The sequence below is a fragment of the Chaetodon trifascialis genome, chromosome 11 (assembly GCF_039877785.1).
Source record: "Chaetodon trifascialis isolate fChaTrf1 chromosome 11, fChaTrf1.hap1, whole genome shotgun sequence".
In the NCBI taxonomy this organism is placed as follows: domain Eukaryota; kingdom Metazoa; phylum Chordata; class Actinopteri; order Chaetodontiformes; family Chaetodontidae; genus Chaetodon; species Chaetodon trifascialis.
In genome coordinates, this window is record NC_092066.1 from 8,435,700 (window position 1) to 8,457,650 (window position 21,951).

The window sequence follows — 21,951 nt, forward strand, 5'->3', positions numbered from 1 at the left end:
TAATTTATTGCTATCCCAAGAGCCACACAGCTAAAACCGTTACAGGGTTTGGTTAGTAGCGACTCAAAAAACTGCCACATGCCACATATTGTGAAAATCCTGTCTATGGCCCTGCTGGGTGTTGAAGAGATAAAGAAAAAGGCAGGTTGCTGCATTTGAAAGTACTGGAAATGAATTGATTTGCATCAGAAATGCATTGAAGTAATCCAACAGCAGATTGTTTCACCTGATTAAAGAAAATGAAACTTAAAGGAGCAAATTTCATGAAAACAACGAGTGAGTGAATATGAAGTTATCACTGGATGAATGAATGCAACGCTTCTCTAAGCATGCATGAAAAGTTCATTTGATGATTAAAAAAAGGGAAAGCAGTGAAAGCCTCTGCCTCAGACGACTCTTCACAGCTCAACGTGGATCTTACAGACTCAGATAAAGAGGGACAGATGCAGACTGTTGCTTTTTCCTTTGATCATCCTGAGTGTTTGTTCATGGGAATAAGAAAAAGTGCTCTGCAGTCTGCCAACACGACATACTGTAAAATGGCCACAATAACTCAGGCTGCACTAATGCTTTCTTGCAGATTATAGTATGAATCATTAAGGAGGAGGATGATCGTGGCTATGGGGAAATTAAGGGAAGTTAATTTTAGTTTTCATATCAGTAAATGAAAGCAGGCCAGCTTGGTCCCTCCCTGTGAATTACACTGATTGTCTGGTGTCCTGTCACTGGCCGTGCATATCATTAATAATGCCTGAGCTGATATACATTTGTGCTTGAGATTCATCCAGCTTATCACCACAGATGCAGCAGGATGTTTGCTCCTATTTTTCGGATTCTCTCATTTTTTTCCTTCTTTTTTTCCGTTTGAGAGACAGGAGCCACCGATTTGGCAATTCCCTTAAACAGTTTGTCACACAGCCCTGGCTCATCCATCAGGCGGACAAAGACCAAGTGCTCCATGGGGTATAATTCTGTCAGACTTGTGCGGGTGGAGGACTACCGATTACACACCAGCGTTTCTCTGTGGTGCCGCTGTGGCATTCTGTATCAATACACACACACACATACACACGCCAAGGTTATAAAACAAAGAGTTATATGGCCATGAAAAAACATAAACCACCATGGTGCCTGCACCACAGGCAAAAGACGAGGGTGAGGCGCTAATTTGCAAGAGCCAAGGACACAGCAAGGAATTAGAAGCTGCAAGACACGAGAAGAAAATCTATTATGCGCTGCTTCTGTGATAGAAAATTACAACTGGAATCATGAGAGAGACACAGATAATACATAGAGCAGTGGAAGAAGTACTCAGAGCCTTTACAGAAGGCGAAGCAGCAGTGCCACACTAAAAATACTTGAATAAAAAGAATTCACAGTGCACTAAAATGGTCCCTGTCAGTGTTTTATATCTGATGTTTCTGGATGAATATTGCTGCTGCATTAATGTGTATGTCGCATTTTACTGCTGTAGATGTTTAAGGTTGAGTTAATTTTATCGACTGTTTGATCTACAGTCATGCATCACCTTCTAAAAGAGCATCATGTGTTTATAGTGTTTTTGTCCTGACCTTTGTGACGATGCATTTTCCAGCTAATACAAGCTTTTTTTTTTAAGAGTTTGTTTATCTTAAGAAGCTGGAGGATTTCTATAAAAAACAAATAAACATAGTTTTCACTGGACCGGAAGGGTACGAAAGATTGTAATCTGGAGAGCAACCAATAACTAAATGACAAATGAAGTAGAGTAAAAAGTACAAAAGGTGGCTGTAATGTAGTTGACATGAAGTGTAAAGTTGCATGGAATGGGAATACTCGGGTAAAGCACAAGCACCTCAAATCTGTGTTTTTGTTTCAGGCAAAAATCTGCAGCAGCTAATTAGAAAACATCCATTTATTAGCTCTTATTTTAAACTTCTTTACTCATTCGAATGACGTTTTTAATTTTGCTTTTACTATTTATTCTATAATCTATAAAGTATACCACCTTAAATCCATTTGTTTCATATATGTTAAAGGAAAAAGGAAGAAAAGGAAAAATCTGTTTTTTGACAGTTAATTGTGTTTTTGAAGTAAATATATTATAATAGTTGTTGTTTATTTGGGTAATACTTATCAATATTGCAATATCTATTGTTATTTGACCAACTGTTACTATGAAATATTGTCAAAATGTTGACACCATTGTTTAAACAAAGGACATTTATTCCATGTAGTTTTGTAATAAAAGTTGTTTGAAATGTTTCAAAATCATCTGTTTACAAAAAATATTTTTTTTCATGGTTTATGATTAAGTTAGAAAAACATAGCAGTAAACAATATTATCATCAGTATCAATAAATACATTTGGATTCTGAACTATGTCACAGACTGTACACTCCAGCCTACACGCCTCTTTGTGTTCAAATCATTTCCACATGCTGATTTGGATGAACGGCCTTTCGGTGCATCTGCAGCCATTTCAATTGAAATCATGTTGTTCTTCGTCATCAGTACCAGCACCATGTTTCTCTGGTGCTGCTGCCCACACATAAATACACCAGCTGTTCGCCATCAGAGCAGATCTTTCAGTAACAACAGAACGTGCCGCTCCTTAAAACATGCTGCGCCTCCTGAAAATCCTCAGCCTGCTCAGGAATGTAAAGTAGAGAAAAGTCAAGCTCACCAGCACATTTTTCAGCGGGTACAACACAGGAGTTACAAACCCAAACACAACAATCAGAGCGACTCGAATGACAAAGAAAGGAAGATCCTGCAGAGCGAATCCAGCAGAAGACAACAGAGGGCTGTTGGGAGTAATGACCAGGCGGAGGGTCGACATGAAGGCGAGGATGTAGACGGGGAACACCCAGGCGGAGTAGAAGACCGATGGCTCTCCTGCCACTCTCACCATCTCCACGGTGTCCAGCCAGAACATGAAGCTATCCGCAAACACCTCTGCCCTCCCGTCCCTCCTCCACAGGAAGCCCAGGTGACCGGAGTAGGACCAGGGGCGTGAGGATGAGGAGTACAGGTAGGCAGTGCTGGATGATCGTGAGCTGAGCGCTGAGGGGTCAGGTGAGCCAGAGAGGTCCCGCCATCTGCCTGAGCTGCTGCCATTCCTGGCCTCCGGGTGGCCCGGGGTCAAACCGTTCTGACCTTCATCAGTGTGCAGCTGGCCGGTTACCGTGGTCACACGTTCCAGGTGGGTGAGGACGGGGCCCGACATGTCAAGGTCAGGATCCAGACTGTCTGCTGCAAAAGACACGAGTGCACACAACATCAGCTGTTCTAGCACGTACTGCATGACGTGAAAGGGCTGAAGTCCGGCCAATGGTGAGATCTTTGCTCATCTTCTCCTTCATATCATCAAATTACGCAGAGACATTATTTAGTCTTCCCTCCTTGATATAAATGGGGTGGACAAAAGAATAGGAACACCTGTATGAGACAATTCAACAACAGTAGAGTTGCAATGATTCATTGATTAATCGATTAGTTGTCAACTACTAAATTAACCGCCAGCTTCTTAAATGCACCACAAACGAGCTGAATCAGTCTCTTAAACAGTTTCAACAAAACCTGACCTTTATGAGCTTAATGAAGGGGGGATTTATTGCAGGACTGTTGTATCAGACTGCAATAGTTCTGGCTTGGTGTACTGGCAACACCGGGTCTAGCTGTGCACCATCAGCCATCAGCAGCTGGAGTTTCTTTCTTTAACTACTGCAGTCTTGACCTTCATCATATAGAGCCAAAGAACAGCCAAACAATCAACGTCTCCTCTCTGGAGGCGGGTGAGGTTCAGGAGGTAGAGTGAGTCGGCTGCTGATCACAGGGTCGGCGGTTTGATCCCCAGCTCCTCTTGTTCTAAAAGTGTCCTTGAGCAAGACACTGAACGCTGAATAAGGCACTTTGAATAAAAGTGCCTTATAAATGCAGCCATCTATGTTAAGCATGTGTTTTTCAGCAGATTTACAGCTCTTATCTTCATTTGGCACTTTTTAACTGTTTGCTGGCTCACTGTGGTCCCTGGACAAATATGCATGAAACAGTAAAAGTTGCAAGTGGAGGATAAACTGAAAATCAATAGATGTCTCATTAAAGAGGCGTCAGTGCGTGAAAACTATGTGCTTTAGAGGCTTTTGGGGGTTTGTTTTCAAAGTGCTTGGTCTGGAATGGTTCTGTAGGATTGCACAGGAGAGGCACATTATGTGTAAATGTTGGCTGTTGGGACCAGATTAGGAAAGAGTGAGCTGTGAGACCCCCCCAAGACAAACATTCCCCAAACTCCCAGAAACAACCGCTGAGTCTACACCGGAAAAGCACCATGCTCCAGGTTTGCTGTGCGTTAATGAACTTGCAGCAATCTGACTGAACACAAATTTGTCTTAAGGATAATTATGCACCATGTAACAATAATAAAGTAATGCTAAAAGTATTAAGACTAGATTCAGTAACACTTTATATTACAGTACACATAGTCACAATTAGCTAGTTGCTTATTAGCATGCACATTAGTAGCATTTTGGCTCTTTATTAGTCATCATGAAGCCTTTTTTAATGCGTTACTCTGGTAGTTCAGGTTAAAGGTCACAGCAAACATTCTGACTTGTAGTAGTAGGACAAGCACAGGTGTTACAAACAGCATTAACAGCTGCTATTGGAATAAATGGCTCTGTGCTATAAGACAGAGCGACAGTGAGCCAGCATGTATAATACCAGGACCCTGAAGCTGAGGCAGCTAAATGGAATTCAGCCATAATTAATTTATTATCTACATCCGTGTTTTTCTGTGACCTGCCAGAACATCTGCACTTAAACTGCAGAATAATATTCAAAAATGGCAGCAACTTCAAAGACTTACATTTCCCGAGGAGCCTGCAGGGGCGAATCCTCTCTGTGATATCCACACAGATGAGGCAGACAAGCACCAAGGAGACGGGCAGCTCAGCGAAATGGTCGAGCCTGTGTCCGCTGTCCACCTGCACCTGCAGTGCAACCCATGACATTAAAAATAAATGTGAATTCAATAGCAGAAAGAGCTGATCTGCCACTGAATAATCATGACGGATGAGTCAGGAAGAAACGAAACTCTTCATTATGGCATTTGGCTGCATTGAGACAGAGGAGCTCCTGGATTCTAAGTTTTATGAAGCCATCCGATTTTATTACCCTACCTTTATAGACACTAAGATGCTCCTTAATGTCCTTAAGATAAGATTAAGAAATATTAAATGTATGAATGCGTCTGACAAGTCTTTGTGGCCACATTGTCTTATTTATGTCCTTGATTGTATAAAAATAAAATAGTTGAAGAGGGTATCACATGGGAAAATTCCAGTCTTTCTTCGAGTGGTGGGCGGCATTAAAGTTTGCGTTAATGGCCAACCTGTTATGCTCACTGTGAGTTACTGAATACCCCAGATGGAGAGTTCAGTCTTGTGACGGTGGACACATTTCCTCCGCCTTTTCAAAGTCCTCCTCACCACACGGTGAGAAAACATTTGGACGCAGCTTCAGAAATCTCAAGAGACTGTGCAGAACTGCTGACAGGGAATCTTTTTCTTTCTCTGTGGCGCAATGTGCCGTGTCAACCATCACTCAGTGAATAATCATCGTGCTCTAACACATTCTCTCACACAAGGGGGTCATAAAACTAGTTTGTGCCACAAATGGACTGTTTACAACAACAGAAAAAAGGCCTCTTCAAGGACCCTGGCGGAGCATGACGAGACAAAACATCAACAGGTGCTTCCAGGTGACAAGAGCGATCAGTCTCGATGACATTACCTTGGAGCTGGCTATTAAAATAGCAAAGCATGGTAATGTACACAGGATGGTGTACGCCAGCGCTGTTGGTCTCCTGAAAAACAAAACAGGTTGATTGAGTAAACATTTGAAAAACGCCCATCCCAGTGTGATGATGTGCTGATCCTGATTTCAATGTAAATACTGCTCTTCATCATAACAGTGTCAGACTCACATTGTTCCACTGCAAGATAAATACTGCACTTTATACAGATAATATTCATCTGCCATTCACAAGTAACTTTGTACATAAAACTGAGACGTTGTAACTGGCTGAAAAAAGGCTGCTGCAGCCACAGGTTACAATGATGGGGTCATGAAAAATGTCGGTGCAACAGTACATAAAGCAGAAAAGAGTCAGAAAACAAGCAACTGAACTCAGTGATGTCTGATTTAAAATGAAATCTAGCTAAACTTTGCTAGCGTTGGCTAACATTAGCCATAATAAGTGTACTGAACTGAGCAATGCTGCATTTTATGGGTTCTTAACTAAACATTTCATTTGACTGAACATATGAAATATGATGCTTTGTTAGAGATTAAATAGGAAAACAATATAAAGCTGGTAAAATTCGCTGCACATCAACCAGGTACCATCTTAACTCCAGGGGTCATTTTGCATTATGGCCATTTTTACTTCAGTATACATGCAGGATGTATTCGTAACACAGTATTTGTATTTTCTATTCATGTTGCCCAAAATCCCAAATTTGCCTCAAAGACTTTGCGTTCTGGTCATCTGTTGTCTTGTCCGTGCCATCTCTCATTGGTTTTAGGTGAGGTGCTTTATCTGGTAAATAGATGCATTGACTGAGCTACTTCCCAACAGCTGTACTCACCACCGTGTGAACTTTGAGGTGGACCTCCGCCGCTTCAGGATCAGATATTTCAGAGGAACCCACACCAGCAGCGTCGCAGAGGTCACGTAGGCGATAGAGGCTGCGACCACAAGCCAGTAGGCTGTTAGATCCTGTCCTTTCACATCTTGTATGAGGCTGGCAAACCGCTGCATAACCACAAAGATTGGCACGCTGAGGGCGGCAAACTGCAGCACCTCATACAGGATGAACTTGACCGTCTTCCCTGAGGGCATGGTCTCTGAACACCGGTTGCTGATCAGAAGTTGGAGGGGAAAACGATCCAGTCGAGCCGGTGGACTCTGCACACTGACATTGCTTACACTGCACTGGTGGCTGTATTCTTTTATTGCTGAGGTAATGAGGTGGTCATGCTCGCATTTTTATGGGCTCACAAAGAGGAGCACTCCTATCCCATAATTTCAAGGAGAAAATTACATCGAACCTACTGCTGAAGTGTGCACAAGTTCTGGAAAAAGGTTTAACAGATGAACAATAGATTAAAATATATAATACACAATATTGAAAAATGCAAACTTTTTGTGGAATTGCACCAAAATCAAAAATGCAGAGTGAAATGAAACAATTGTTAATAATTCAACATGCAGGTCCCTGCTAACACAGTGACATGCTCCATGGTCACTGAGGAAAAGGGTCCGGCCCTCTTCTGTTGGGCACTTATCAGAGCTCTTCCATGGAGCCGTCAGGTCTCATATTCACTGGTCTCCATCTAGTGGCAGCGGACAGGACAATGTTTTAAAGCTCCTGTTGTTAAACACTCATTCGACAGTTTATGAGGAACACCTTCTGAAAACAGATGCAGGCTATTACAACAGTCCTTCCTTCATGAAGGTTATAAGAATCAGGTTTTGTTGAATCTGTTCTGGAGACTTGTTGACCTAACTGTATCATCATTATTTTAGTTTTGCTTTAGCTCTTAACCAGCTATGACTGTCCTGATAAAGACCTGAAACTCCACTTATTCTCCATCTTATTTTACTTTGATTTTCTATCCCTGTTTCTATGTTCCATCTGTCTTTTGGTGCATGTGATTTCTTCATTGTAAAGCACTTGAGAGGTGCTATATCAATAAAGTTAATTATCATCATCATCATCATCATCATTTTGGAGCTAGCTGAACCTAATAAACTGGAAACTGAGAAGATATTAAGACTTAAATGCTCAAAATGCTCAGTCTGCTCCACCAGCACTGTGTGGGTGTGGTTTGGTCAGATGGCAACGCAAGCAAACGACACAACTACCACAACAGGGTGCTCATTTCAGACCCTGTCACCCACTGTGAAAACTGAGTGTGAAAAAAGGTTTTCTGCTGAAAACGCCTCACCAGTGACAGTATTCACGAAATAAAACACACAACGTGCTCTAACAACAAGGAGAAAAACAAGAAAACAAGGACATTCATGTTATTCTGTACATTTGGCCTGGTTTTATTGTGAATATCAATTAATAAGTATGGTTAAAAGAATACATACAAACAGCAGGGTACAAGTTTAGACAGAAATTTTACAATAAAGATGTCTTTAAAACTTAAAAACAGGCAGCATCTCAATCCTGTTCGATGAAGTTACATCGGGGCTGCAGTCCAACACAGTGGTGCAACAAGATGTCACACTTGGATGATGCATGATGATTAACTGGCTCCTGGTCCCGTGGTCCCAGAATAGCTGCTACTTTTTCTATTTGACATTTTCAGCCCTCTTTGATCCAACAGATTAACACTACTTCACTCTTGCATTTAGAAAGAACGAGATTTCTTGTCTCTGAATCGACTTCATTAACGCTAAAATCAAAATGACCTCATGTTTGCAAAGTCCCAGGTACTGAGCTTAAAGTTGTGGCTTGTTCTATTGTTGTTTTCTCAAGGCGGCACAGGGATGACGAGGAGGAGCACATTTGAAACGCAGCGTCTCAAGAGAGGTTGTCGCAAATTTACAGATCAGCTCAACGCACCAATTTGCCCTGAAATTGGAAAATCTGGTTCAGCATATTTAAAACAGCTTTCCTTCATGTAGCATCAGTCCTTATTATACAGATAAATAATTTTGCAATTTCATCAGCTTTTTGCAATTCAATCAGGGTTCGTAAACATCAGCTCTTTCCCTTCACGTGTATGGAAAGTACGGCATGAGGAGTACACTTTGTACAATATTCGATCTTGTCGCTGTACCCGAAAGCTCGAAAGAGGTGTTTACAAATCCTGACTGCACCTTCCAGAGTCACAGGAAGCTCATTTCAGCTCAGCTTCAGGTAGAACTTGTTTTAGTGTTAGACAGCTCTGAGAAAGGACAGGCGTGAAATGCAAGGGGAGGTCTGATCAGTTTTTCACATTACCGTTTGACCCTACAGTACAATAAGCATGTATCAAACACAGAGAGAAACGTCCATGTTCTCGTGTGAGCCATTTAAATATACAACTAAGTCAGGCAGAATATCACATACTCCGCTTTTCTCTGAATACATACATCCTGCACTGCTTCTCCATTTAAAATAGCATAACAATAATCAAAACATAAATTAAAATGCACTACAAAAAACATAGTCTTCATTTTTTTTAACACTGACTAAAGAGATGCTTTAAAGACGATGGGGGCCGTTCAGAGTCCGGCCCTAAGTAGCCAAGTCTGTGGTACCAGTCTGTTAGTACAGCCCCTGAATGCAGGCTGAGCAGACCCTACATCCACCGACGCGGATCTAGAGCTGCTCATTGTGAAAAGGAAAACTCTGCAGTGGGAAGTGAGGAGTCAATTGTGCTAAGAAAAAAGAAAAAGATCTCGTTTTCTGGCGTGTGAGCGTCGTTTCGCTTTGTTCTCTTTGGCTTTTACACCTTGAATTCAGCAGGGACATCATGGCTGCAGAGTTCACCTTTAAGGCTGAGGGAAACACCCGGAGCTGTGCTAACATACAGCCCACCCATGAGGTCATCATGTGGCTTCACTACTAGTTCAGTACAGTATATACAAGAGTCATGTGCATGCTTAAATTCCTCTGGTTTCTTTTCCCTCCAAAAAAAACAAAGTGGCTTCAGTTTTCAGTACTTCTAAAAGTCGACGACACATACAGGATGTAGCCTAACGGTTTCAGCATCGCTAATAGTCCTTTTTCTGATTTAAAAAAAAGTGAAGAAAAGCTAAATTTAAGTCGACTGCCGCCCTTTTTTGTGAAATGATTAGCCGTTGCTGTAAGTGCGTGAGAAGGCTGTGTGTTTCTCTCCAGGTTAGTGTGTGAGTGAAGGTAAATCATCACATACCGCTGAGGGTGTGTGAACCAACTGGTGCACCTGCTTGTAGTGTGTTTATCACGTGTGTGTGTGTGTGTGTGTGTGTGTGTGTGTGTGTGTGTGTGTGTGTGTGTGTGTGTGTGTAGCTCCAGTGTGCATGTTGAGGGGTGGTGTGAAGGAATGCCTGTGCACGTTACACACTTGATCAAATAGTAATTGCATATATTTTTTGTGGTTAGATCCAGAGGCCAGTTTGGGAATACTTTATGTAACGGGTCCGTAATTTCCTCATAATTTCTCAGAAAATTTCCAGGGAAAAAATATGGAATTTAATACTAATTATAAAAGCACTGTAGATATACAATTTACTTCCAATTAAGTCATCCAAATCAATTCTTTGTATGCGCAAAAATAAAGTGATACATGTAGTGCAAAGTAAGTTTCCACTACTACTAAATTACTAATTTATAAATATTTATTTTACTCTATTTTCCTCTGAAATCAACAACTGCTTCTATATTCAAAGCCCAACTAAAAAACTTTCCCTCTCATTTCCCCTATAATAACATTTGCTACCAAATTATGGGATTCTATCCAGGAAGCTTTCTAGGAAATGATTTGAAAATTACAGACCCGTAAAATAACGCATTACCACAGCTTTTCAATAGTCCTATCATAAAAAGGAAGCCATAAATGTCCGGTCTCATACATAAAAAGGACGATGTGTGTATTGCTTTCAGATCTAGATTCGGAAATGATCAGCCGTTAATGATGACCAGCACTTAAACAAGTGCAACTGGAGATCAAAGTGCAACTGAAAGCTCCTCCATGTCTTCACATCTGCATCGTGTAAAGACATGAAGAGGAAGAGTGTAAATGCAGAATAATAAATTAAATGCAGTCCTAAAATGACACAGAATGTCCATTTTCAGATGACTTAGTGCAAGCTCTTCAAATCAAACCCTTGTGATCACTTCTGAACCTGGAGTGAAAAGTGTGACTGTATTTATATTTAAGAGTGTCAAATGTCGAGGTTAGTCTACTCTACTCAGATTTTTTCATCCATCTGGTGCTCCATGATTAAACTAATTATAAAACATAATAAAAGAAATGATCTACGACCACTATTTGATCAGGTCTGGTGTGTGTGTATGCGTGAGGATTACAGTGAGCTCAGGGGGCCCTATAGCAAGGCTTTCTCCGAGTAGGGGGCCTGTGAGACGTCTGAGGAAGGTGCTATGCTCGAGCCAGGGGGGGTGCTGTAGTTTGGAGTCTGCGTCATGCCTGCGGGGGTCGTGCCTGGCGCGGGGCCAGAGACGGTGGCTGGGTTCTGGTAGGACTGAACGTCTGCTGGGGCCATGCTGCCTGGAGCTGCGGTGTAGACTGGCGGCTGGCCCATGTACATATGAACGTCACTGAGGAGAAGGATGAAGCAACGTTCATTACAACAGTGCAGCAAAGTGGAAGCATTCAATACAAGGTGGAAGGTTGAATTCATAGCACAGTAAACTCTCTAATAAAAGCCAGTATGCAAACATTGGCTCAAATCATGCTGTACTCACCAATGTGCCGCTACGAACGTCTCTTTTTAACACAAATGATGTTTATATTTGCAAAGTCACAAAACACCACTGTGCTGAGTTAATTTACTGCAGATAAAACTCTGTCACTGATGGCACCTGATAGTTGCTGTTTTAAAATGGAAGGACTTTGCTTTCTTCCTTATGACATACAACATAAATCAGGGCGATGCGTAGCAAAGTTTGATAATGTCACCAACTTGTAACGTACCAGAATATCAACCCACTGGGGTGCTGAAACTCACCTGGGAGCTGGCTGACCAGGTATGGGGGTTCCAGCTGGAAGCTGTTCCATGGGAACAGTGTAACCCTGCACCGCAGTGCCGCTCATGGCATATGAACCGGATGCAGGCTGACCAGGGTAGACCTGTGGTCACAGAGCACATCCTTGGAATGATTTATGAGGCTGTGACTGTGGCTCAATCTAATACAGTGGTAAACGGTGGCATTCTTGGTCCCGATCAAAACCATCGGTCCTTTGGTTGTCCCTTTAGTGTGATAGAAAGCTTTGACTTTTATGCCTGTAAAAATTTTTGGTGGCTGAGATGCCTGGTTCACATCTGCTGACTGTACCTGTTGTGCTGCGCTGGCAGGCTGCTGCATGTAGTACTGTTGGCTCTGCAGCTTGGCGTACATGGCGTAAACTGGATCTTCATTCATTAGCTTGGCATACAATGACAGCGCCTCCATCACCTTCACGTTCAGCTCTGACAGCTCCGAGTGCTTCCTGATGACACGAGCCCACGCACACAAAGATCGTTAGATTTGCTTGACTTTTTATGGTGTGTTGAATTAGTCAGTCGTGCTTTACATCTACCATCTGTAGTTTCTGTGTGTACCTGTCTATATCCTCCAACTTCTGGTCAATGAGTGGGCCCATTTGATTACAGGCACCTGATGAAAAACACAAAAAATAGTAAAGTTTTTAATCTGTCATCAACAACGATCCACCTTTGCATAAACAAATACCAGATTACTTTCTGCATACTGACATTGACTTTTGCCTCATTAACATTCATTTACCGAAATCCAGTTTACCTTCCAGCTGTAGTAGCTCTACGCTGTCTGACTGGTTGTCTGTGGGATCTGCACTCTGGATCATCTGCAGGAGCTGGTCCATTTTGTCCTGAAAGATTGCAAAAGTTTTTGTTGTGACACCATCCAGGTACGTCTCATGATTTCAACCCAGTTTGGAAAGAAAAGTCTAACATTTTTTAACTCTGTTGTGTCATTTTGTCAGCAGGTAAACAAATCCTATAAACTCTTAGTTTATAGATGTAAAAGTGAGATCTCAATGAGGCTCAAGTGTTGACACAAGGGAACTCACCTCATCTATATATACAGGCTCTTGTTCTGGTTCGATGGTCTCCACCTGGATCTCCTCACTGAACTGTACTGTCTTCTTCTCCGTCTTCACTGCAGATTTCCAAGTAAGTGCGGATGTGGCAGCAGCAAGATAATACACGGCAGCAATCAGTTACACATATGTAAATAAGAGGTCACGGTGACTTGACATGCAGTAACGGTCCGATTGGAGGACAAAAGATCAGTCAGGATATTCAAAGTAAGTTACGATCTGAAGCAAGCGATTGCCAAATCATCTTGAAATGTCACGTCCATATTGAGTTACGTTTTGTGCAACCTGTTGTAACAAGTCATAAGCTGTCATCATGTTGAGCGGAGGTGTTTTACGCAACCAAAGAAAAATGCAGAAGCAGACTGCATGTGAGCAGCATGAGTGTTGTGAGGGACGACACACTTGCAGAACAAAGATTTGGATGTGACTAAGCAGCGCGGCAAACTGCTGTAAACTGAAAATGTTGTAAAAAGCTCTTTCTAATAACAAGAAATCTGTCCAAAATGCCATCAAAGCAAATTCTCATATGGATTCCCAGAGTGAAGGACAGGCGGTGTTACTTTTACTGCATGCGATAACCCATTTGATAATTTTCAGTCTAAGCAACCAATGTCCTGTTGGTACTGTGTTCTTTGTATTCTTTCACCAGCCGTGTTCCAGAGGTAAAGTGTTTCCCACTCTGGGATCAATAAAGCAATATTGCTAATGGACTAAGTGGGCTGTCAAAGGACTACAGATGACATAAGTGGATAAAGGGTGTGTTCTGTGTGTGTGTGTGTGTGTGTGTGTGTGTGTGTACTCACTCATCTCAGGCTCTGCAGTGAGGTCAGCTGTGACAAAGTTAGAGGGGAACAACCCCACTCCCTGGTATGTTTCCCCTTTCCACCAGTTGGGGTCACTGAAAAAAAGAAAAAGGAAAGCCTCAGAAACAGATGTTAACCGCTGTCTCTTCAGTGCTGCATTAAGATGTTCAAGATTCACAGAAAAGATACATGAGCAGATTATTTTAATGCTTCATTTGCAAACGTTCAAACTTCTTTAAAACATCAGGATAAATATTCCTTTATTAATTTCCGAAAAGTCACTTCAGAGTTTTGACAAATCCACGTGTGCTGCTTTTAGTCACATTTTACCAACGTGCGTCAAAATTCACCTGTCGTCCAGGATGGTGATGATTTCTCCTGACTTGAAGGTGAGCTCATTGTCCTCAGCGGCCTCAAAGTCGTAGATGGCGCGGACTTTCCTGCCGTCGGACTTGTGTGAGGAGAGCAGGCCGGAGGTGCTTGGGTAAAGGCTCGACAGGGTGGTCTGCGGCTGCTGACGTTGCTCCTTCAGCGACAGCTCAATAGCTGCACACAAAAGAGGCAGATATGTGAAATTATGTGTTTGGCCTTGAAAGTCCTTAAATACTGCTGAGCATCTGCAACGCATTAATCCAGCTATAAGTGAATTATGCATACCCTGTCCAAATATATTTCTCCACTGACACCTGAGGAATGTAAAAGCCTCCTCACCTTTGGCCAAGTCTTCTTCTTCTTTTTTGTTTGTTGAGGTGGAGGGATCCTTTGCCACCAAAGCAGGGCTTGCTTTCGCTTGCTCAGCAGCCTGTGAAAAAAATGAGAACCGCATGCTTGGGTGAATCAACAACTAGGAGAATAAAAGTACAAATCTGGGTCTTGATGTTTCAGCAAAACAACCTCAAATTCACCAACTGAATTAAACATTTTTTGTTAGGTACTTTTTTGGCATTTTGCATTCATTAGATAGTAACAAGGTAGATACGATATGCAACAGAGGGCCTCTGCTGGAATGGAATGGAGATGCTGCAGGTCTTGACCAGTAGTCCACACCTAAATACTGCAATTTAAGACTTCACCCTTTACTTCAAGTATGCTAAACCTTAAAAAGAAAACAAAAACAGATAAAAACACCGGTCTATCCAAACCTAAACACCTACCTGGGACCCTACAGCGGGGAAAGTGACACCCTGCTCGCGTAGATTCTTGATCATAGCTGAGATCAGACTGAGTTGGGGATCGTTGCGGAAGTCCTCCGCCCACTCCACCATCAGGGCTTTGAGCTTCTCACACACTTTAGGGTGGCCCTGGGGGACATCATTAAAAAGTCACATTGTTTGAATGAGTGAGTGGATGTAGCGTAACTTCATTTCAGATTGCGGACTACTGGGTCTGTAAAATAAAGATAGCATCACATACCTTGTTCAAGACGTTGCTGACTTCACTGGCAAACTCTCTGGAGCACACCTCCAAGTGAAATATCTTCCCACAGTTTGAGACACAAGCACCAAGGAGCTGTGAGAACAAAGGGACAAACAGTTCATCAGACTCACAATTTAATGCAGAGCAACATGTCGAAGAATTAAGTTGGAAACCACCTGCTCACGTCAGTGAAATGTTAATTAAGGGTAACTGACAAAAAGACTACATGATAAACAATAACACTTATACCAAACATGGCTGCTTGTTGACACTTTGCTTACAGTCAGTGCCTGCATGGCCACATGGGGATCCTTGTGGTTCACTCTTCTCATTATAGAGCGGAGACATTCTTTAGGCCTGCAGCAGAATGGTAGAAATAAAAGTTTGAGGAGATAAGCTGTTTGGCAAGGACCAAAGAACAATCCAGCTATGTCAAGTCAAACATGTCACTGTAGAGGTCTTTCTAAACATTAAGGTATCAGTATCTATCTTAAATGTCTCCTTGTACACTTGGTGTCCTTGGTTTCTATCTCTAACCCTTGGATACGTGTGTTTTACAGCTTTGTGCAATGCCTGATAAATGTGTTTGTGTGTCAGGTTTAGTGTGAAGACAGTTGACTAACCCAGTGCGTGACTGCCCTATCTTATCACATATGTCCAGAATGAGGCCCCAGTCCTCAGCTGTGTTCATCTCACTGGTTGCTTTCTCTGCAGGAAAGAAGCACGAAGAGGAAGAAGAAAGGTTAAAGATTGCAAAAGCACTTCTTTCATGACGTGTTATTGATTTGATATTGGTAAGCGTTTCTCTCATGCCTGGATCAGAAGACATGAATCTAGCCTGATTTTGAGGCTGTTTGTCGAGGCCGACAAATTACCAGCGTCATGGCTGATTGAGAATGACAATCAGGCGTCTGTACTCATGTAGTGTGACATGTTAAACGATCTGATGAAAAGACGAGCGTATCAGAATTTTTTTGTCTTGACACGCCTCATGTCACATCTCCCACCACATGTTTCTGAGCACTGACCAATCAGGTAACAATGGCAAGGAGGAGGAGGGATGCTGAGGTTGCTGCTGTCAGGTGGGACAGTGAAAGAGGGGAAAAGTTTTTTGAGCTCTGGCAACAGTACTCTGCCTATTTGACATTTCCTCGAGGGAGTACCATGACTGAGTCATAAAAGACAAATGCTGGGAAAAAGCAGAAGCGCTTCATCAGTCAGGCGAGGAACTGCTGTGCGGTCATAACTGCTTATCATCTCTAATTCCAGATCAAACATTAGAGTAGCCTGATTGATGTGGCCAACACAGCTAAGCCTGGTCCTTGTAGACTTAATATCTATGGAAATGAAATTCCTGTATGTGAAACTCGTTGTACCAGTCGTAATTGTTATGCGGATGCTACCCAGTATAAATAATGACCGAATGGGCTGAGGTTTACACCGCTTCTCGCATTTGCTTTTAATGTTAAAGCACATCCACAACCGTTGTTTGTTTCTTTTCTTTTTTGTTTTGTTTTGGTACACAAGACCGTCAGCATCACACACAATGCTTCTGTCAGTTTGATTGACAGTTGCTTCACCCGCCTCCCCGATGACATCTGATGTCGTGCATGATCGTGAGATAAGACATGCCATGATCGGTTGGGATCATATGCGTACGCTTTGCCATTCCCTTCACCATGACACGGCAAGAGTTTAGGGCGCTGTGATCATTAGATCTGACACGGCGACCATTGTGAAAGACGAAAAAATCGTGGAGTCTGATCCCATTGCAGTTTCCCTGTCCTCGGCATATGTCACCATGATTTTTTGCAACTTCTCTTCTTGCCACACTGCAGAATGTTAACAATGTTCAATGGACCAGCAGTTTACGCTGTAGGTATACAACCCTCATATATAAATATCTGCTTATTCTGAATTTGACAAGAGCAACATGTTTCAAACACGTTGGGACAGGAGCAACTAAAGACTGGGAAAGATGTGGAATGCTCCAAAAACACCTGTTTGGATCATTCCACAGGTAAACAGGTTCATTAGTAACAGGTGATAGTATCATGATTGGGTATGAAAGGGGCATCCTGGAAAAGCTCAGTCGTTCACAAGCAAGGATGGAGCGAGGTTCACCACTTTGTGAACACATGATTGGATAAAGGATATTACTACGTGGGCTTAGGAACGCTTCATAAAACTGTCGGTACACACCGTTTGTTTGCACATGATTTAATTCTGTTTTTATTTACATTTTCCACAGCATCCCAGCTTTGCTGGAGTTGGGGCTGTAGTATCTATCTATCTCTGAACACTGAAAACCTGCACTGGCAAAAAGACAATGTAGTCACAAGTAGCAGTGGATGATGTGATGATGATGATGTACTATGTGAAGGTATAAATATACTGGTGCAGCTACTCGTTCAATTTAACTTTAGCATCTGACAGCACTTTAAAATATATTTTACATCAATGTGATAAAATAAGTTGATTTTTAAGGTCATTAACTTGCTGATTATGCCAATAATAGGTAATTTATCCACTGACAGGTTCTCAATTGTTTTACAGAAATTTATCTATGTCAAGACTCATACAGACATTACAATATCAGATCCCCAATCCCTACAAGTAGTAGGGGAGACCGAGGGGAGTGCCGAGGAGACACCTACCAGCATATTTATACAAAAACAGAACAAACAGCCTGAAAATGACCACTTAAGATGACATAGCACCTGCCAACCTAGACATACACATCATCATAAGCTTTAGCAAACTAGCAATTACTGCTGGTTTTGAGCACTACAGTTTTACGTGGTACTGTGAAATGAGGTGTTCGTGTACTTTGGCCACCTCCTGCACACTGTACATGCTAATGAAGTGGTTAACCACTCGGCACGGAACAAAGAGAGAGAAGGAAACACAGAATGACTAAATGGTTTCATACACCACCGCATCCTCTTTCATTTGCAGTAACTTAGCCGTGAGATGCCAGAATCATCATATTGGTTAGCCAACACCCGATGTGATACAGCAAAGCAGTGAGGAGGCAGATGGCTTGCTAGCTGCTTCAATTATTTGATGACAACTGTGTCCCACGTCTGTTAGCAGTTCATCAACCCTACATGTAATATTACTTTGAAAATGAATACAACATGCAGCGTTAACTCTTCAGATGGCGAACTCTGACCGCTTACTGTTGCTATCATTAAAATGTTAGTTGCTGCTAGCTAAATCTCCACATAAGATAAGGTTGCAAGCTAGTTAGCCAACTGTGCTCTGTGGCTAACTGAGCGAATCACAACAAACAGGCAAACGAGACATTGTAATAAAATAACATGGACTACAGCTTGTCAGTTTGTATAGTCTGTAATATATACAGCAAGACAGTCACGTAGCACAATCAATATAGCTCTAGAGGGTAACATTAAAGCTGAAGACAGCTGAAGAACACAAACAAAGCTGACTGGTCAAAGCTACTTTAGCTAGCCTGCTAGAAATAGCCTCCAGTCCTGATTACTCACCAACATCTTGGTCAAATGGGTTTGTCGTGAAGAGAGGCATTGCTGGCGTTTTGGCAACAACAGATTTCGCCTTCCCCTGTTATTTTCTTTCCCTCTTCGTCTTATTTCATACAATGAAAATGCATAGTAACGGCAACTTCATGAATGTCAAATGTAGCTGGCTGACTCTGTTCTACACAGTCACTCCTTCGCCAGACGGCAACAAGCGAAGCATTCTGGGTAAGTGAAGCGGACAGCGGCGTGTTGAATAAACTGCTGTGATCAAATATAACGAAACACTCAGCCACACAGCTGTAAATGCGACCGTGTGGACCGTACACTAGAGAAAATGAACCATAAGCGACAAATTGCCGTAAAAAAATTACATGTCATCGTCAGGTGATGGTGGTCATGTGACGTTACCTCATCGCGTTGACCACAGAACAGTTAACTGCTGCAGCTGAAACACATGGAAAGTTTCATCTTTTCTTTTGCAGCTCCAATGAATTTCCCTCTGGCCTGATGTAGATAATTAAAAATTATCACTGGTGGAAGAAGTAAGAGATGTTTTACTTAAATAAAAGTACGACAAAGTAAAAAATACTTGCATTAAAAATCTGAAGTAAAAATATTAGAATCAAAATATACTTAAAATACCAAACGTAAAAGTACTTTACTACAGTAAAGTAGCAGAAGTAAAAATATTCATGCAAAATATACTTCAAGCACAGAAAGGGTACAAAGTGTAAAAAGTACAATGTTGGCTTCCAAAATGGAAAGGAATATCAAATCTAAAATCAATCACATCTAAACAATGTTACCTTTTTAATTTGATTATATCAGCATTTACATAGATGCCTATTTTTGCATCTTAACCTCTGTTATTAAATGAGTTTGGGAGATTTGCAGACATAATCATGTGATTTAGGTCACAGCACACAGTCAAAGGCAGTGTTGACAAAATGCATTTTAACACTCCAAAAGATTTTAATCCAGAAGATTTTAAATTGTTTGTCCAGTCACACACACAAACCTGAGAATTTAAAATCTTCATTATCTCATTTCAGGCACTGACAATTTATATGGCTTTTTAAATGGTCTTTCATGCCCTATCATCTGAATGCATTTATCACAATATTTCATAATACAAAAAGCATTGACTCCACACACAGTTTATTTCCCATTTTATTGTGATCCATTGGAACTCTGTAATTTCATTAAGACTTAATGAGCCTTGAGCCAGATTACAAAATGCTACTCAGTCCTCAAGCATTATATGAATTGGAAAAGGTCAATCATACAACAATAACAACTGATTATGCAAATTATAAACATGTAACATATTTCACATATTGTATTTGGCATATTGAATAAATCGTTGTATGCTGGCTACATTACAAAAAAATGTACATATTGTTAATGTGAGCCTCATACTGTATAAAATTCATAATGGCAGTCTAAAATCTAAGAAATACTGTCCTTCATAAAACAGCAGCACCGCTCACACTGAGCATCTGTTCTCAAAAACAAAATTTAAAAAATGAAACTGATATCTCAGTTTGGAGAGAGGTGAAATTCACACCAGTTTACTTCTATCTATTGTCTCAGTCTGCAGTCATTTGCTGATGGTGAGTGGGTGCTCATCATTTTTCCTGGACCTTATTTCTAATCACATCTCTGAATCTGTGAAGTTCTCTGCAGTATAAAAATAATTCCACTCTATTAACAACATAATCTGCTGATATAGATTTTTTCAAAGTCTAGCGATTGAGAAGGCAGCCAAGAAATAAAACAATATGAAATTCAATCCAACCAACAATGTATCTTTTGTGAATATTTACAGATACACCTGTACACCAGTGACGGCACCAAATAATGACTTAGTAGAGCCCAAATAAATGCCTACATTCTCATGTTTCTTCAGTAAAAATACTAAATCGATACAATAGTGGGCTGGGTCTGTGCATGCTCTCTTTTTTGGCACCATACTGTGTTGTAAAGTGCCTTTAAGGCAAAGATCAGTCCGTGTCTCAGTGATGCTTGACTGAGCTGGCTTTCTCAGAGTCCTCTAGACATCTAGAGCTCCTCCTCTTGTCCTTCATTATCCTCGCATCTTCAGCCTCAACCTCTTCACCGCTCTCCCAGAGGCAGCTCACAATGTCTTCTATGGATGCTATAAAACTGGAACTTTCACTGTGAATAGAACAACAACAATAAAAGACATAGTTACATTTTAACACCTTTATGATGTGCTTACAGGCTGATATAACAGTTATAGTAAAACATAAGTAAATACTGTCATGTGCAACCTCATTATAATGATGAAGAAACTACACACAGTTAAAAATGCTTTTAAAAACTTTTCAAATGTAGGTTTATTTTGATTCAATCCCATTTACACCATCCTGGTGTTGCAAATACCAAAACTCCCTAAAGTATCGAAAGTGTTAATCTGCAGCAGAAAAGAGTCCTCAACACAGTTTAGTCCTGATTTAGTAACATTTGTTAAAAACTTAAGCACCCAGGTGGTTCCAGGATATCTGCTACTCGTTTTTGAAGATCTACATCATAAGTAGGAATGAATGGACTTAGGCCTGAATACCACACATATTTGGTTTTGGTTTTCAATGACAAAAATATAGAATAACACCAGCCGTATCCTTTAAAACACACACATCAAATGTACAAATGCTCCAGTAAGATTTCAAAATTCAGAGAGGTCTGATATATAGAAGGTACTGACAATCAGAGACACGTTCACAGATGAAACCGATACGGTCAGTGCAGTAGAAATCATTCCAGTTGGCATTATGAATAAGACCAGCGCAGTCCTCGCCCTCTTCGTGGCCATGGGTCCAGTTATCAGGCTGGCCAGGCTTCCACCTCCTGATAGCAACAAGAACAATACACCAAAGTTCAAGCATCATACAAGGTGTTTGTTGGTTACATTCATTGTAGCTTGTAATATTTATAATAACAGATGCATATGTTTATTGCCGATTGACTCACTTAAAAGCAGGTAAAGTTCCATCCACCCATTTCCAGACATTCTCCTCCTCCCTGTCGGTAAGGCCCAGCCAGAAATAGCCTTTTCCTGCAATTGCATTTCTTACGAATTGCTATGGATAGAAGAGCAAAAGATATTTTACAGGATAGTTAGTTTTGTAAAAATAAAATTTGATTTAAAGTTACTTGTGAATGCATCACAGTAACTATCACGGTCTAATTTAATTTACCTGTTCCTCAATGTCGTTAATAATGAGCATATGAGATGACATGTTAGAACAAAAGAGGGTGGATTCGTCAAAGTTGAGCCTCTGAGAACCGGAGGAGAAGTAATAGCAGCTGTCTCCAAACCTTCTGAACTGAGGTGGGCAACCTGGAATTAATCATATACTGAATATTATAACGAATACACGTAA

At 41.3% G+C, this 21,951-nt stretch overlaps 2 protein-coding genes across 2 annotated transcripts in view; both read right to left on the minus strand.

Annotated features, from left to right (window-relative positions):
- Positions 1 to 2,593: 2,593 nt before the first annotated feature.
- tmem236 (transmembrane protein 236) lies at positions 2,594 to 6,883 on the minus strand. The gene is made up of 4 exons (XM_070974994.1): positions 6,630 to 6,883; positions 5,773 to 5,845; positions 4,847 to 4,970; positions 2,594 to 3,234 (listed from the first exon to the last, which is right to left on the minus strand). Exons 1-4 carry the CDS (start codon positions 6,881 to 6,883, stop codon positions 2,594 to 2,596), a joined length of 1,092 nt encoding a protein of 363 aa, XP_070831095.1.
- Positions 6,884 to 8,071: 1,188 nt separating this feature from the next.
- The window catches only part of LOC139338778 (collectin-12-like), a 40,440-nt gene continuing 26,560 nt past the window's right edge, over positions 8,072 to 21,951 (minus strand). Inside the window, exons 7-24 of the mRNA XM_070974041.1 lie at positions 21,766 to 21,908; positions 21,539 to 21,648; positions 21,269 to 21,415; positions 20,575 to 20,722; positions 18,551 to 18,626; positions 15,665 to 15,749; positions 15,323 to 15,398; positions 15,039 to 15,134; positions 14,780 to 14,926; positions 14,337 to 14,427; positions 13,976 to 14,171; positions 13,626 to 13,720; positions 12,793 to 12,881; positions 12,504 to 12,591; positions 12,305 to 12,359; positions 12,039 to 12,192; positions 11,711 to 11,832; positions 8,072 to 11,300 (exon numbers count right to left, since the gene is read on the minus strand). Of these exons, the coding sequence (XP_070830142.1) occupies positions 11,069 to 11,300; positions 11,711 to 11,832; positions 12,039 to 12,192; positions 12,305 to 12,359; positions 12,504 to 12,591; positions 12,793 to 12,881; positions 13,626 to 13,720; positions 13,976 to 14,171; positions 14,337 to 14,427; positions 14,780 to 14,926; positions 15,039 to 15,134; positions 15,323 to 15,398; positions 15,665 to 15,749; positions 18,551 to 18,626; positions 20,575 to 20,722; positions 21,269 to 21,415; positions 21,539 to 21,648; positions 21,766 to 21,908 (2,150 nt within the window). The 3' untranslated portion in view covers positions 8,072 to 11,068. The remainder of the gene's footprint in view (positions 11,301 to 11,710; positions 11,833 to 12,038; positions 12,193 to 12,304; positions 12,360 to 12,503; positions 12,592 to 12,792; positions 12,882 to 13,625; positions 13,721 to 13,975; positions 14,172 to 14,336; positions 14,428 to 14,779; positions 14,927 to 15,038; positions 15,135 to 15,322; positions 15,399 to 15,664; positions 15,750 to 18,550; positions 18,627 to 20,574; positions 20,723 to 21,268; positions 21,416 to 21,538; positions 21,649 to 21,765; positions 21,909 to 21,951) is intronic.